Source organism: Lithobates pipiens, unplaced genomic scaffold (genome assembly GCF_037356315.1).
Source record: "Lithobates pipiens isolate NorthernLeopardFrog02 unplaced genomic scaffold, aLitPip1_a1.2 Scaffold_28, whole genome shotgun sequence".
Classification (NCBI taxonomy): Eukaryota; Metazoa; Chordata; class Amphibia; order Anura; family Ranidae; genus Lithobates; species Lithobates pipiens.
In genome coordinates, this window is record NW_027507789.1 from 211,075,216 (window position 1) to 211,091,369 (window position 16,154).

General features: G+C 43.1%; 1 protein-coding gene across 5 annotated transcripts in view; it reads right to left on the reverse strand.

The window, feature by feature from the left end:
• Window positions 1-85: 85 nt before the first annotated feature.
• The window catches only part of TTLL9 (tubulin tyrosine ligase like 9), a 45,257-nt gene continuing 29,188 nt past the window's right edge, over window positions 86-16,154 (reverse strand). For 4 of the 5 annotated variants that reach the window (XM_077460460.1, XM_077460462.1, XM_077460464.1 and 1 more), the window contains 5 exons: window positions 10,818-10,876; window positions 8,903-9,099; window positions 4,835-4,948; window positions 2,036-2,160; window positions 86-1,307 (listed from right to left, as the gene is read on the reverse strand). In XM_077460460.1, the coding sequence (XP_077316586.1) occupies window positions 1,240-1,307; window positions 2,036-2,160; window positions 4,835-4,948; window positions 8,903-9,099; window positions 10,818-10,876 (563 nt within the window). In that variant the 3' untranslated portion in view covers window positions 86-1,239. The remainder of the gene's footprint in view (window positions 1,308-2,035; window positions 2,161-4,834; window positions 4,949-8,902; window positions 9,100-10,817; window positions 10,877-16,154) is intronic. The other variant, XM_077460461.1, reaches the window with a different exon arrangement.

The window sequence follows — 16,154 nt, forward strand, 5'->3', positions numbered from 1 at the left end:
GTTAGCTATTCTATTAAAACTCTGATCACATGTTACTGTTGATATCACAATAATACAAGGTTAGCTATGAGACCAAGCACACGGCTTAATAAAACAAAATCTTCTTTATTTCCCAAGAAAATAGGAAAACGCTAACATAAAATACTAAAGGAGAGATGTTACAAACATATACCAATAGAACACATAATACAAGAATATCAAAAGATACTTATCACAATGCTTTCCTCAAAGCTTTGTATCATCAGGCTGGGCTCAGATGGCAAAGGGATAGCCATGCAGCTCTGAGAGCCACCAGGTTTGAACCAACAGCAAAAAGGGTAAAAACAGAGGTAGCTTTCTCACTCATTCAGTTTTCAATCATACACCATCCAAACCCAACCCCATTGCCATCCCATCTAGACTTTTGACGAATCAGTATTTATGGGGCAGTCCTATTATATTACTGTCCATCCTGCTGTATTGGCCTCTAGGGGCAGCATTGTCCATGCATCATGTCTCTGTATCCTAGGTCAATCTTCAATGCCTCTTGATCTTCTGTAGCAGGACATTCATCAATCATCTTGTCAGCTATGGTCCCTTTCAAGTTTGCGTTCTAGAAACAGACAGTCCGGAGCCAACACTTGAGAAATGACATTCCAGACCGACCCAGGAAAGCAAATGCTTGGTTGTATCAACCAGAAAGAAACTCAAACCTTTACTGTTTTAAAGCCATGGAACTGCAAGTATCAGTATGGCTGATCTTTGGGAATAGGAAATGGATATGTAGAAACTCCAGAAATATGATATTAGACCATGCTGCCTTCCAACATATGGTTACGGTGCATTCCTCCTCTTCCTCCTAAATGCTCCTCCCACTGTGCCATAACATCTTTGTGTAATAAGTTTAAGTGCAGTTATTAACAGCAACCAATAAGCATTGGGTTTTCTGCATGTGAGAAAAACAAAGTACTCCTAGGCCTATGAGACAAATAGCAATCTTGCTGCAAGTGGAAATTAGCAGGATTGCTATTAGAAGAAAGAAACCACTCGTCTGCTGTTATGGCAGTGAGGCTTCCCGCCAGGGAATATGTAGAAGTGTTTTGGCCAACAAGGGAGGGACTCTGTAGAAGCAGAAACCATTCTATTTAGTATTCCTTTTTCTGCCAGCGACACCATGCATACAGTTATGACTACACATATTGTAATTAAAAGATATAAACTTTATTTACATTCCCTGTACAGAGGAAGATCTTCAGTTATCTAGGATTTCTTAGTGTGCGTGGATTTCAGTATCTGTCTGAGGTTTGTCTTCCTGTCATTGACGCAGCCTGAAAAGAAAAAAGGTGACAGTGTTTATTCCCATTGTGATTATCCCTTTCATGACTAAGCCTATTTCTGACATTTGTTGCTTGCAAGTTAAAATAATTTTTTTTTTTTCTAGAAAATTACGTAGAACACTATGTGTCTATAATCTAGAGAATAAAATGGCGATCGTTGCAATATTTTATGTCACACTGTATTTGCGCAGCGGTCTTTCAAATGCAATTTTTTTTTTTTTGTAGGAAAAAAGACACTTTCATGAACTAAAAAAACAGTAAAGTTAGCCCAATTTTTTATTTTTTTTGTATAATGTGAAAGATGATGTTACACCGAGTAAATAGATACTCAACATGTCATGCTGTAAAATGGCAACAAACTACGGTATCTGAAAATCTCCACAGGTGACGCTTTAAAAAAAAAAAACTGTTACCAGGTTAGAGTTACAGAAGAGGTCTAGTACTAGAATTATTGCTCTCGCTCTGACGATCACTGCGATATCTCACATGTGTGATTTGAGCACCGTTTACATATGTTGGCACGACTTGCGTGTACATTTTCTTTGCTGTGCAAGCTCGCAGGGACAGGGGCGTTTTTTAAAAATATTTTTTTTCAAAAATATTTTTTTTTAAAATGGTATTTTTATTTTTTTTATGAACTTCTCCTTTAAATCTCTGGCTATAGAGCTTTCTCTCTACCTTTTTTTTTTTTTTTCTTTTTTTTTTTTTTCTTTTTTTACCCAAGTGTGTGTTTGCCACAAAGTTTCCATTGCTGAGGACATCTTGTTGTCCATCGTCACGAGACACAGGACCATCGTTCCACATGAGATCGAATCCTCCGACTCTTTTCTCCTTCCCGGTTAATCTGGGTGAACAACAGAGCAGAGTTCATTACGAGCTTATTAAATTTTATTATTTTTTTTTAAATGGAAATCCATCTATCATAAGCTGTAGGGCCTTGGGCTGACAGCAGTAAAAACCTGAGAGGGACAGGGGTTTTAACACTGTCCTACTCCATTCTAACATTTATCCTTATGTACACTTTACCACAAGTATGTCAAACTTAAAAAAGAATTAGACAAATGAAAGTATAAATTCATCCAAAGCTTTGATATTTTTATTTTCAGGATATTGGGGGAGAGTTAGAACCCCTGTTGGAGTTTTCTGTTATCCAGGACTCTATTAAAATGACTAATTGTTTATAGTCTATCAAATGCCATGTGCAGACGCCTCACCTGCCTTCCATGTCTACCACATGCTCTCAGCCCAACATCTGTGACGAAACATGTAGGCTGGGGCATATGAGAGTGACGTCATCACGCATGCCGAGTGGATAGACTGCCAGGATTGTACTGCTTGCCCCCATAGAAACGCTACCAAATGAAATGTGCTTGTTTTTAACTTTTAGAAGTGGGCACTTTGTTTTTTTTAAATTGTTCATATGGTACAATGCTATGGGGTCGCTCTTTATCTTCTTTCTTCAAGAGTTAATTTTTTTGGCTGTATACCCTGACTTTTGGTCCATGGAGAAAACCTGTTACTAGAGCTCCCCCCAAAACATTTCAGGCAAAAATGGTGTTATCGGCATTTGGCCGATAAGAGAAAAAGGTGCCAAAAATAGCACCGAAAACACATGCGATTTTGCCACAATTTTTACTGTGAATTTGCGGCAATTTTGCCCTGATTTTACTGTGCTTATGGGGTGTTTTTCATAGGTCATGTGACTCAAAAATGGCATCAAAAACGTAACATGGGTGCGTTAATTATGTGTTTTCAAAGCATTTGAACTGGGAGGTGCGTTTTTTTTTGTTATTTTTTTAACTTACCAAAAATGCACCAAGCTGGATTTTTAAACACCACAATGGAAGCCCAACGAACCAGTATGCAGCTATACATAGAATTTAAAAGGGATACATTTTTCTTCTTGAGCTTTTCTTGATCTAAAATAGTGCCAATATTGGCCGACGGTGAATTCAAATTCATTTAAAGTGATGATATTAATTAAAAAGTTGAGAATAAATAAAATGAGATATACTGTCATTTTCGGCCAAGTGCATCCTGCACTTTCTGTTTCGGTACCAAAATTTCCATTCGGCACCTCCACCTGGTACCACTGGGAGATCATCTCACCCCCTCATGTGCTGAGTGACCAATTTATGTTCATAATAGTCAATCAGATCTGGTAAGAAGCTGGAGTGTGGTCCTGTCTCTGGGTGCACTGTATTTCTATTTTGCACACTGCTGTTTTCGGTTTGGAGGACTTGAACAACACATTTTCCCTTTTATGTGGACTTTATATGGACACTGGATGATGACCAATAGGTCACAATTGATTAGTAATTATCATGTGTGGGTGGTGGTTGCGTTATCCTGCCTGGACATCATATGATGCCCATCAGGATAAGCCGGGGGCGCGCATCGTGGCAATCGGTAGTTTGATGTGTCACTCTGACACACCGCAACTCCGATTGTGGTAAAGAGCCTATGATGTAGGCTCTTTACCATGTGATCAGCTGTGACCAATCACAGCTGATCACAGCGTGTAACCAGGAAATGGCTTTGCTCAATTTGCGCTGACAAGGAGAGCCGATTTGGCAGCTCTCCTGTCAGAAGGGGGTCTGCGCTGATAATCAGTGCAGACCCCATCAGAGGTGCCCACCACAGCTGCAAATCAGTACCCACCACTGTGCCAATCGGTGCCCATAAAAATGCCAGTGCCCATCAGTAATGCCTGTCAGTGGTACCCATCAATTCTACATATTAGTGCCACCTTATCAGTGCCCGTCAGTGAAGGGGAAATGTACATTTTATAACAGAAATGAAGAAAAAAAAATTTCCCTCAAGAATTTGGGTATTTTTTAGTAAAAAATAAAAACCCCAGAGTTGATCAAATGCCACCAAAAGAAAGCTCTATTTGTTGGAAGAAAATGACAAACATTTCATTTGAGTACAGTGTCGCATGACCGCACAATTGTCAAAGTGTGACAGCACTGAAAGCTGAAAATTGTCCTGGGCAGGAAGGGGGTAAAGTGCCCAGTATTGAAGTGGTTAAATTACAACTATAGCAAGGGAGGGTTATAACCCCCCCCCCCCCCTGTCAGATTTTTTTTTCGCCATCCCATTCCCCTATTCTGAATGTTTACCTTCACTTCCTGTCCCATAGCCAACCAGGAAGTAAGAGGAAATCTCTGCAAAAGGGAATTGCTTGGGGACCCCCAGGTCACCAGAACTAGTGTCCCCATTGGAAGATTTCCCCTCTATACTGGGGTCAACCCAAAATTTGGGATTTTCTTTTATTTCCACTTTCAATGACAATGGTAAACGGGACAAATAGGGTGAATCTACCCAACGGGGGCACAGAGAGCAATAAAAACCATACATTCCAATTCCTCTCCACTCTATCCAAAACAAAAATAAAAAGTTTTGCCTTTAGGTATTCCTTAAAAGATTTCACATATGTGCAATATTATGTAATATGTTATAGCACTGCACTGTTTTTAAAAAAAATAATTATAGTCTATTAAATGCAGACATCTCACCTGCCTTCCATGTCTACCACATGCAGGGTGTCTTCCAAGAGGTGACACTTGAGCTCGTAGTCCTCTTGGCTGCTGGGTGTCAGGGAAGGGGAGGCATTGACTTCCAGGAGCCACCTACAAAGAGCAAACAGTCTGAATGCATCAAGATAAAAAAAAAAAAAAAAATGGGGGTGACAGTTGTTTGTGGTCACTGAGATTCAAAGCCTAAAGATAACCTCCACTCAAATGTTAACACCTTTAAAGAGGAAGTAGCATCGAATAGTAGCCCATTATGTGTCACTTACCTGCAGGAGAAGCCTGTGATGTCCCCGTCTTCCTTGCTAGTAACGAGCGTCCATTGTTCACCCCTCTTCCTTACGGGGCCGCAAACTCCAGGTCTGTGACTGGCGGGAGTCACGTGACATCACTCCCGCGTATGTGCGCGGGAGCCGCCTTTAACGGCCTGACCCGAGCTAGAAACAGCACAGCGTGCCCTTTCTAACTCCGGCGCATGCGCAGAAAAAAAATCACCGTACGGCAATTTGCAAATATCTCCTAGACCGTGCAGGTCTGGGAGATATTTCAAGCACCTACAGGTAAGCCTTAATCTAGGCTTACCTGTAGGTTAAAGTGGTTGTAAAGGGTTTACAACCAATTTAAGTAATACACACAAGACAGGCTAAAATAATCACCTTTCCTGGGAAACCAATCCTGGCTCAGGCTGTCTTCAGTAATAGATGCATTCATGAAGGCCTAGGCATTAAAGATCATGTGATCTCTACTGAAAGGGTGCCTCATCTAAACTCTGATCCTTGCCTTAAGTCGAGATCACATGACAAGAGCCTTTTCATGCACTTTTATCATAGTTTTATCTGTGACATATCTGCTGAGCAAACTTTTTTCTGTTTCAATAGGTTTATTAAATTTTGGACAACCGTAACATGAGAGTTGACCATTCTTAGGAGAGCAAAGCAGTGTAGTAGGTCCACGGCGCAGTAATCGTACTATACCAGGGGTTTCAAACTGGTGGTCCTCTACCTGTTGCGAAACTACAAGTCCCATGAGGCATTGCAAGGCTGACAGTTACAAGCATGACTCCCTCAGGCAGAGGCATGATGGGATTTGTGGTTCCGCAACAGCTGGAGGGCCACCAGTTTGAGACCCCTGTTAACTATACAGATAAGGCACAAGCAGTAGATAAGCAAAAAAACGTTCCCTGTGACACTGCGCTATCCAAAAAACAGAAAAAAGCTGCTAACACAATCACAAGGATAAAACAGTGAATAATTAACAAATATCAAAACGTAGTGTAGCGCTTAACAAAATTATGAATGACCTAATTAGTGCATCATCATACAGTAATTAACCCAAAACACCTTAAGTGTGAAGATTCATGAAAAAAATTATATATAGAAATAAAGTTACAATTCCAAAAAATATAAATAAAAAAAGTCTCTATGTAAGATGTTGATCCAATCCAAACGTGAAATACGGGTCACCATCCACCTTCTCAAGATGAAGCTAGCATGCAGACACCCTGTGATATTCCCGTCACCTTTAGAAATAAAGGCTTACCAGATAATATGGATCCAAACGAATATATATTCGAAGGATCATGCAAGCTTGTACACTTAGAAGGCGAGATTACAGATGTAAAATGTCCAGGGAAGTAACAAGTCAGACTCCTCATAAAGATGTCCCAACTAGTTGTTAAATCCTCATCGGTATACTCCAGCACAAAATGTTGAACTCATACAAAGGAAAATAAGGAGCCACAATAGTGTAAATCCATTTAAAAGAAAAAATTTAATAAAAAAAGTAATGAACTCACATGTAACCAAAGAAATCAAGCGCTTATTCCATAAAAACAGTGCTACAGCAGTAGATAACACTGTAGTATGCAGGCGAAAACTGGAAAATATAGCTGATATAACAACATAACAATAGAGGTATACATCAGGCCTACTAGTGGGACTCAGCACCCACATATGACACCGGCAAGCCAATGCAGGCATGGTAAATATATATAATGCAATATACCAGGGATGTGCAATTAGTGGACCTCCAGATGTTGAAAAACGACAAGTCCCATCATGCCTCTGCCTCTGGGTGTCATGCTTGTGGCTGTCAGAGTCTTGCTATGCCTCATGGGACTCGTAGTTCTGCAACAGCTGGAGGTCCGCTAATTACATATCCCTTCAATATACAATCCGTAATAAAATGCTATGGTATCAAGAAGGGAGAGAAGAGAATGAAGGAAAGCAAGAAAAGGGGTAGAGACCATCCAAAGGCCAATCCCACCCATTACCAAACCATTATATGCAGCAGGGACCTGAATGTATTGGATCTATGGGTTTCCAAACACTCAAACCTCAAGGACATATTTTTTAAGATGCTGACCAGCTTCTTATTAAACACAATCTACGTCAATTTAAGTTTCCAAAATTGCCGGGTCCACTACCAGGCATTTCCAGGCAATTGCTATGGCAACTTTTGTCACAAGAAACATAAAGAATATCAAGGTCTAAGACCCCATACACGCTATTAGATTCGCACCGCACTGCAGTGCAAATCACATCCGATCTCTGTGCGATGCGAGTTCAGCCATACAGATAGTATGGCTGAATTCACATCGCACCCGCCCCAAACTCGCACAGGACCCTTTTTTTGGTCCGCAGCAGAATCGGATCGCATGGGTGTTCACACCATGCGATCCGATTCCTGTTCGAGTTTGCAGATCGCACCGCGATATGCGAACTGATCTGGGGGTGTCATTAACATTTCACTGACACTCCCAGCAGTCCGCACAGGGCAGTGTGAACTGCCGCCGGGAGGCATGCGATGCGGGAACCCACCGCGGATTTGCGGCGTTCCCGCATCGCTGCAGTGTGAACCTAGCCTAAATCTAAATCCTTTACCATAAGCCCTTCTTCCCCATTTGTCTGCTATTCTTTACTTAGCTGTGCCCTCTCTGACCTGCCCCTTTTGAATTTTGCCGATTGCCCCTCTCACTACAGACCAAAATCACAATTTCCATGACCAAGCTACCCTAACTGCCAGTCACGAGAAGGGTAGTTCAGAGCCGCATTATAGCCCGTACGCACTATCCGAATATCGTACGACAGATCGTACAACCTTTTTTGCTTAATAGTCGCAAGTAGAAATTTCATAGGTAACTAAAGTCATGAAAATTCTCGTACAACAGAAAAAAAAAAAAAATGGTAAGTGATGTCATGTGTTGTAATGTATTTGTTTTTTATTTTCGGACAACAACTATACTGACTAAACGAAAATCGTACGATCTGGTATTGAAAGAGGAAAATTCTTGTGCTTGTACGAGCTAATAATAATCAGATGAACTGTCGTGATCGGCTCTCAAAAGTAGTGTACACACGATTCGAAAATCGTACGATTCTTCCTCGGATTAGAGTTTTCGTATGATATTCGGATCGTGTGTACGGGCCATTAATGACTCATTCTTTATGAGACCCCTTTCACACTGAGGCACTTTACAGGCGCTATATCGCTAAAAATAGCGCCTGCAAAGCGCCTCTTCCTTCTCGCCAATGTGAAAGCCCGAGGGCTTTCACACTGGGGCGGTAGCTGGCAGGATGCTCAAAAACGTCCCGCAAGCAGAATCTTTTAGGTCAGAGATATGTAATTAGCGGACCTCCAGCTGTTGCAGAACTACGAGTCCCATGATGCCTAGCAAGACTCTGACAGCCAGAGGCAGAGGCATGATGGGACTTGTAGTTTTGCAACAGCTGGAGGTCCGCTGATTGCACATCCCTTTTTTAGGTGCTGTAGGAGTGGTGTATACACTGCTCCTAAAGCGCCCCTGCCCATTGAAATCAATAGGCAGCGCCACCGAAGCGGCACTTTGCCGCCACCTTTTACCCTTTTTCGGCCGCTAGCAGGGGTTAAAAGCACCCCACTAGCGCCCAAAAAGCACCGCTAAAAATAACATCGCTTTACCGCCGATGCCCGGTGCTGCTCATTGTGAAAGTGCCCTTAGGTTTCAATCAGACAAAAGGAGCCTAAAAGCAAGGCTTTTAGTAAAAAAAAAAAAAAAAAAGTGTGTGTGCTCACGGTTTAAGATCTTCATCAAGTAGGATATCATAGCCGTAGAGTTCAAAGCAGTGCTTGTCGTTGATGATGATCTTCTGGACGCTCTGCAGGCTTTTGATGAAGATGTTATCCATGTTTTGGAAGAGAGCCTCCACCGCTTCTGGACCATGTTTGGTGGTCAGGTAGTGGCGTAGCTGTTGGATCATCCATTTACACCCCTGTGGAAAACAGGCAATATATATTACATAAAAAAATAAATAAATAAATAAAAGGATCAATCCTGGCTGTTGAAAAGCTAGAAATCATAATGGCAAAGAATTGGGCCTGGTTCACACTTTATGCATTTTTTTGTGTGTTTTCAATTTTGCATTAACGCACTACAGTCCATTTAACATGGTTTCCTATGTGTCACCTTCACATCTGTGCATTTTATGGAAAGGTCCAGGGACTTTCTGGTTTTTGGTTCCACAGACTTCAAAGGATCAATAACGGGTATTGAAAAATGCAAAATGCACCTGGAATATGCAAACTGCAACCTGCATAGGTGTGAATCAGGCCTTAAAGTGAACTTGCGCTTTGCCTGTATGGCATAAAGCAGTAGGTTGGTTTAAAGCAGGGATATGCAATTAGCGGACCTCCAGCTGTTGTGAAAGTCCCATCATGCTTCTGCCTCTGGGTGGCATGACACCCAGAGGCAGAAGCGTGATGGGATTGCATATCCCTGGTTTAAAGGCTAGATCCACCTTTCTGATCATGTTTCATGTAATACCTATATTTAGGGTGGTTACATTCCACACCCACCCACCTTACTTGAATTGGGTCCTTTCTCCACCCAGCATCCTGTATTTAATTTCAATAGGTGCAGCTTTGTGGGCGGATCCGGCAGCCGCATTATCCATTCACAGATCCTTTCACATGAATCTGCGTACGGAAGACTATAAGACCCCATGGCAGAGGGGCTTGTAGATCTCAATGGTATCATCTCACTCCCAGCCCCACATATCTGTAACTTCATATGGACCTTGGATTGAAGGAATAGTCTGCAGAAGTCTGAGCATTGCACCTGCAACAAATAGATTGCAGTAGCAATGCATTGCAGGCTGAAATGCAAAAAAAAAAAAAAAAAAATGCAATTTTTTTTTCTTTTTTCAATATTGCTACATTTATTTATTTTTTTACAAAAGTTGGAATATGCTTTTGACCTCACTCTTTCCCAGCATCACATATTCATCTACCTTCATTCACCTATCCTTCCATTCAGCCACCAGGAGCAAATAGGGCAGGGATATTCAATTAGCGGACCTCCATCTGTTGCAAAACTACAAGTCCCATCATGCCTCTGCCTCTGGGTGTCATGCTTGTGGTTATCAGAGCCTTGCTATGCCTCATGGGACTTGTAGTTCTGCAACAGCTGGAGGTCCGCTAATTGCATATCCCTGAAATAGGGGATGCCTTGTCACCTCCAATTATGATCTGGAGCAGGGGTCTCCAAACTACAGCCCTCCAGTTGTTCAGGAACTACAATCCCCATCATGCCCTAGTCATGTCTGTGAATGTCAGTTTTACAATGCCTCATGGGATGTGTAGTTCCACAACAGCTGGAGGGCCGTAGTTTGGAGATCCCTGATCTGGAGGACTCTTTCCACCGCCACGTTACAGGGCTAGGCCAATCACCTATGCTGATATACAATAGTAAAAGGGAGCGAGTTGCATGCCCCCCCCCCAAACCTGGGAATACTGAGCCCGATGACTGAATGGAGTGAAGTATAGGTATGTGCTGCTGAGAGTGGAGGAACCGAGGAGAAGCTGTTGCTTTGCCCATCATGCCTGGGTAGGGTACAAGGTACGTCATTTTGCTTTTTCCAGGTGAATGGGGATTTCTCAGCAGCTGTTTGCATAGCACTGATACAAAAAGTCCCTTGAATTCTTCTCTCACCTTCTCTGGGTCATAGTCCGGTGCTGTTTTCTGCACGGCCACATTGGTCAAATGTATATCTGTATTGATAAGTTAAAGAGAACCTCCAGAAAACTTTAAACCAGCTTCCCATATGATATCCTTATTTGTAACCACATTTTTGTAGTTAGTAGCAGTACTCACAACAAAATTTAAAGTGTTACTAAACCCTGGGCCCTGCATTCACTATATTTGGTCTTTCACAGTACACATAACATGGGAATGCAATCGTTTTAGTAAATATAAACTGCTAAATACCCTTTCTCATCAGCAGTATATAGCATTCTATCAGTGTCCGGCTGAGCACTGGTTAAAGCTTGTAGGAGGAGTTTTCATTCTCCTCTGACTGTCCTATAAGGCTGCACGGCCCCTGACCATCTGTCTAGACAGTGCCGATTGGCCCTCTGCTGATCAAACGCACCCTCCCAAAAAATAAAAACTCTAGCAATACACACCAAACTGAGCATGTGCAGAGTGCCTTCAAGGCTCTGTGCTATCAGCAGATGGATTAGGGACAATAGTAGAAGGGCAGGATCAGAGAAGACAGGATTAAATAGATGTTTTACGCAATGCAGAGGATTAATCACTTAGGTTCCACAGTGAGTATAACAAGCATGCTTTCCTGCATATATAGACTGATTTTACTGTTGTGGTTTTAGTAACACTTTAAACTTCCAGAACATAAGCACAAATAAATGAGAGTATTTGCTGCTGGGGAGGGGATGGGAGGCATCAAAGGCTGATGGTTTGCCCTGCATAGACAAAGCACGGGTTTACCATAGACAAAGCACGGGTTTACCATAGACAAAGCACAGGTTTACCATAGACAAAGCACGGGTTTACCATAGACAAAGCACGGGTTTACCATAGACAAAGCACAGGTTTACCAAAGACAAAGCACAGGCTTACCATAGACAAAGCACAGGTTTACCAAAGACAAAGCACGGGCTTACCATAGACAAAGCACAGGTTTACCATAGACATAGCACAGGTTTACCATAGACAAAGCACGGGCTTACCATAGACAAAGCACAGGTTTACCATAGACAAAGCACAGGTTTACCAAAGACAAAGCACAGGTTTACCATAGACAAAGCACAGGCTTACCATAGACAAAGCACAGGTTTACCATAGACAAAGCACGAGTTTACCATAGACAAAGCACAGGTTTACCATAGAAAAAGCACGGGTTTGCCAAAGACAAAGCACGGGTTTACCATAGACAAAGCACAGGTTTACCATAGACAAAGCACAGGTTTACCATAGACAAAGCACGAGTTTACCATAGACAAAGCACAGGTTTACCATAGAAAAAGCACGGGTTTGCCAAAGACAAAGCACGAGTTTACCATAGACAAAGCACAGGTTTACCATAGAAAAAGCACGGGTTTGCCAAAGACAAAGCACGGGTTTACCATAGACAAAGCACAGGTTTACCATAGACAAAGCACAGGTTTACCATAGACAAAGCACAGGTTTACCATAGACAAAGCACAGGTTTACCAAAGACAAAGCACAGGTTTACCAAAGACAAAGCACAGGTTTACTTTAAAGTAACCTACATTTAAAAACATTCTCTGTGGTTCCTTCTGCCAATCATATATTGTCACAGGACACCCATTAGGGGAACAGGCATTGGACACACCCAGGAAGTCTGTTGGATACAAACATTCTTTGACAGTAGCAGAGAGAATATCCAACCTTGTGCTTTTACAAGAACTGGCAGAGCAAGTTTGTGCTAAACTCCAGCAAAACAGCTATATATATATATATACATAAAATAAACCAACATATGTCAGCTGAGTGATCTGCCTAAGGATTTGAACTTCTGCCCATCCAGTCCCGAGATTTACACAGCGCTGTCACCCAGCACAGAGGCAGGAGACCAGATTTTTCTCTGCAGCAGTTTAGTAATACTTACAGGTCTTGTCCCTCCCCCAGCAGGCTATGATTGGACAAGTGAAAAGAGACACAGCAGACTGATGAGCTCATCTCTGTCACTCTGCTCTTTCCTCCTATCAGCATACCTGCAGTACAGCTTTGAAGGAGACCATATAGATATAAACATTCCGACGATATTCTGTACAAATACTTTTGGCATGTTTTTAATGTCCTTATTTGTGAGATAAAAATTTTTTTTAAACCTTTGCCAGGATATCTTTTCTTTAAAGTTGGATTTGAGGTTGTGTTTTTCCAGCAGTATTCTGGCGAACGCTTGTGTGTGTGAGTCATTCTGCAGCGAGCAGCCGGTTTCACCGCATGTTTCACGAACGCGCCTGGGAGCTGCCAGCTGCCCACTTGGCTCAGACACAACCGACAGCAAATAATAGCCGGAGACAATGTCATAGCGCTCATGTTGTTTCCTCTAATGATCAATACCTTCGTAGAAAACCAATCCCACCAGGGATCTGATCTAAAGCAGGTTTCCATTTACCCCCCCATCTGTTCCAGAGCCTGAACTAGCAACACGCAGCGCTCTCAGATCGCTGTTCCTGATTGTAAAGGGCAAGTATGGCGGATTTGTAGGGAGTGCATCTTTTCAGATACTATAGGAGTATTTACCTTAACCACTTCATTACCGGGGGGCACTTATACACCCTCCTGCCCAGGCCAATTTTCAGCGTTCAGCGCTGTCACATTTTAAAGTGACAATTGTGCGGTCATGCTACACTGTACACAAACTACATTTTTATCATTTTGTTCCCACAAATAGAGCTTTCTTTGGGTGGTATTTGATCACCTCTGGGATCTTTATTTTCTGCTAAACAAATAGAAAAATAAAAAAAAGGACCAAAAATTTTGTTTGGGTTCTGTTACAAAACTTTGTAAATCAGTATGTTTTCTCCTTCACTGATGGCCACTGATAAGGTGGCACAGATGGGCACCGAAGAGGTGGCACCAATGAGGTGGCACTGATGATGGGCATTAATATGTGGCACTGATAGCACTGATAGGTGGCACTGATGGGCACTGATAGGCGTCATGGAGGGGCACCGATAGGCGGCATGGAGGGGCAGCACAGAGGGGACACGATAGGCGGCACAAAGGGGCACGATAGGTGGCACGGATGGGCACTGATAGGTGACACTGATGTACACTAATAGATAGTACTGATGGATGCCAATCCATGCCAAACAATAATGCCTGACAACACTAAAGAAATGGCTGCAATCCAAGATCCATCAAAATCCTTATTTAACCACTTGAGATCCGCGCTATAGCCGAATGACAGCTACAGCGCAGACCTCCTTTGCCGGGACTACGTCTATTGACGTTGTCCCGCGCACGAGCTCTGTGATCGGCGAGTCTATGAGATTCGCCTGATCACTGATCCGAGCAAGGGGTCGATCCCGACCCCTTATCACGTGATCAGCTGTCAGCCAATGACAGCTGATCATGTGATACAACGGAGCCGGTAATCGGCTATTATTCCTCCTCGCGCGAGAAAAAAAAAAGAGCCGATGACCGGCGGCCGTGATCAGGACATCAGTCCCGACCACGGCCAGCCCTGCCAGTGTCCACCTGCCCCCTGCCAGTGCCCACCTGCCCCCTGCCAGTGCCACCTCATTAAAAAATAAGTGCCCCCCGTCAGTGCCACCCAGCAGTGCCACCCAGCAGTGCCCACAGTCTGCCTCAACAACGGTGCTGCACCCCAGTGCCACATATCCGTGCCCATCAGTGTCATCTACCAGTGCCCATCAGTGCTGCCCATCAGTGCCCAGCAGTGCCACCTATCAGAGCCACCTATCAGTGCCCATCAGTCCCATCTATCAGTGGTACCTATCAGTGCCCCTTAGTGCCACCCATCCATGCAACCCATCCGTGCCATCTTATCTGTGCCCATCTTTGCCGCCTTATCTGTGCCCATCGGTGCCACCTTATCTGTGCCTATTAGTGCCGCCTTAACTATGCCTATCAGTGCCCACCAATGCAGCCTATCAGTGCCCACCAATGCAGCCTATCAGTGCCGCCTCATCAGCGCACTTCAATGAAGGAGAAAAATTACCTGTTTGCAAAATCTTATAACAAACTATTAAACATGATTTTTTTTTTTTGCATCTTTTTTTGTTTGTTTAGCAAAAAATAAAACTCCGAGCTGTAACTAAATACCACCAAAAGAAAGCTCTATTTGTGGGAAAAATGATAAAAATTTCATTTGGGTACAGTGTTGTATGCCCGCGCAATTGTCATTCAAAGTGCATCAGCGCTGAAAGCTGAAAATTGGTCTGGGCATGAGGGGGGTTTAAGTGCCCAGTAAGCAAGTGGTTAATAAACGAACATCCCAAGTGTTACAGACATTTTGCTATATGGCGGGTGGCAAGTGGTTAAGCCCTGGTTCACCCTGATGGGCACCACATTTCCAGCACCACATCACAAATCGCACTCCATCCATGCCAACCGCTGCATGTGTCAATGTCACTTAACGACACCCCACGGGTCAGGGACTAAGAAAGCAATAAAACCAGCAAATTCGTTTCAGCAGCCATCCAATGACAGCCTCCATGTTTCCCTTGCTAAAAGGTTACTTAAATTCTCCAGGTGCTTTTCATTTATTTTTTATTTTTTACACACACACACACATATGTGTTTTTTTTATTGGATTTTACAGAGACTAGTGTATTACCCTGTTTCCCCGAAAATAAGACCAAGCGTTAATTTCCAGGAGGGCTGCAGTATAAGCCCTACCCCGAAAATAAGCCCTAGTTTAAAATGCTTGTAAAATCCTATAACCCGCTCTATTACAGTAGTACACAATGTACAATGTGTGTGTGTTCCTGTAAATATAAATGCAGGGAAGAGAGCCCCGGCGGGTCACAGAAGCGCAGAGCGGCGCTATAACGAAGGTATTTGGCACAATTATATTACGGAAACACACACATTATACATTATATACTACTGTAATAGAGGGGATTATAGGATTTTACAAGCATTTTAACTCCGTTTCCACTGGGGGATTCCTGTCAGGCAGGGAGAGAGAGGGGGAGAGAAGACTGCACATTACATGGCCAAAATTAATATAAGACCCAGGCTTATTTTCGGGGAAACAAGGTACCACTAGCAGGAAACTCCGCCTTCCTGATAAAACCGTCCAGGCTCAGAGCTGTCACTCTGTAGTTTTCCCCTCTGCCCCTCCCCCAGAAGCTGCATAAAGCAGGGAGCAGATGATGATGTCCTCAGTGATATTAAAGCAGAGCTCTACCCAAAATGGGAACTTCCGCTTTAAGGCCCCCTCCCCCGCTCATGCTAATGAAACAGAGCTTTTGGGGATGGGGGGGGGGGGGGGGGAGACACCCGACATTGACAGGTAGACATTCCCTA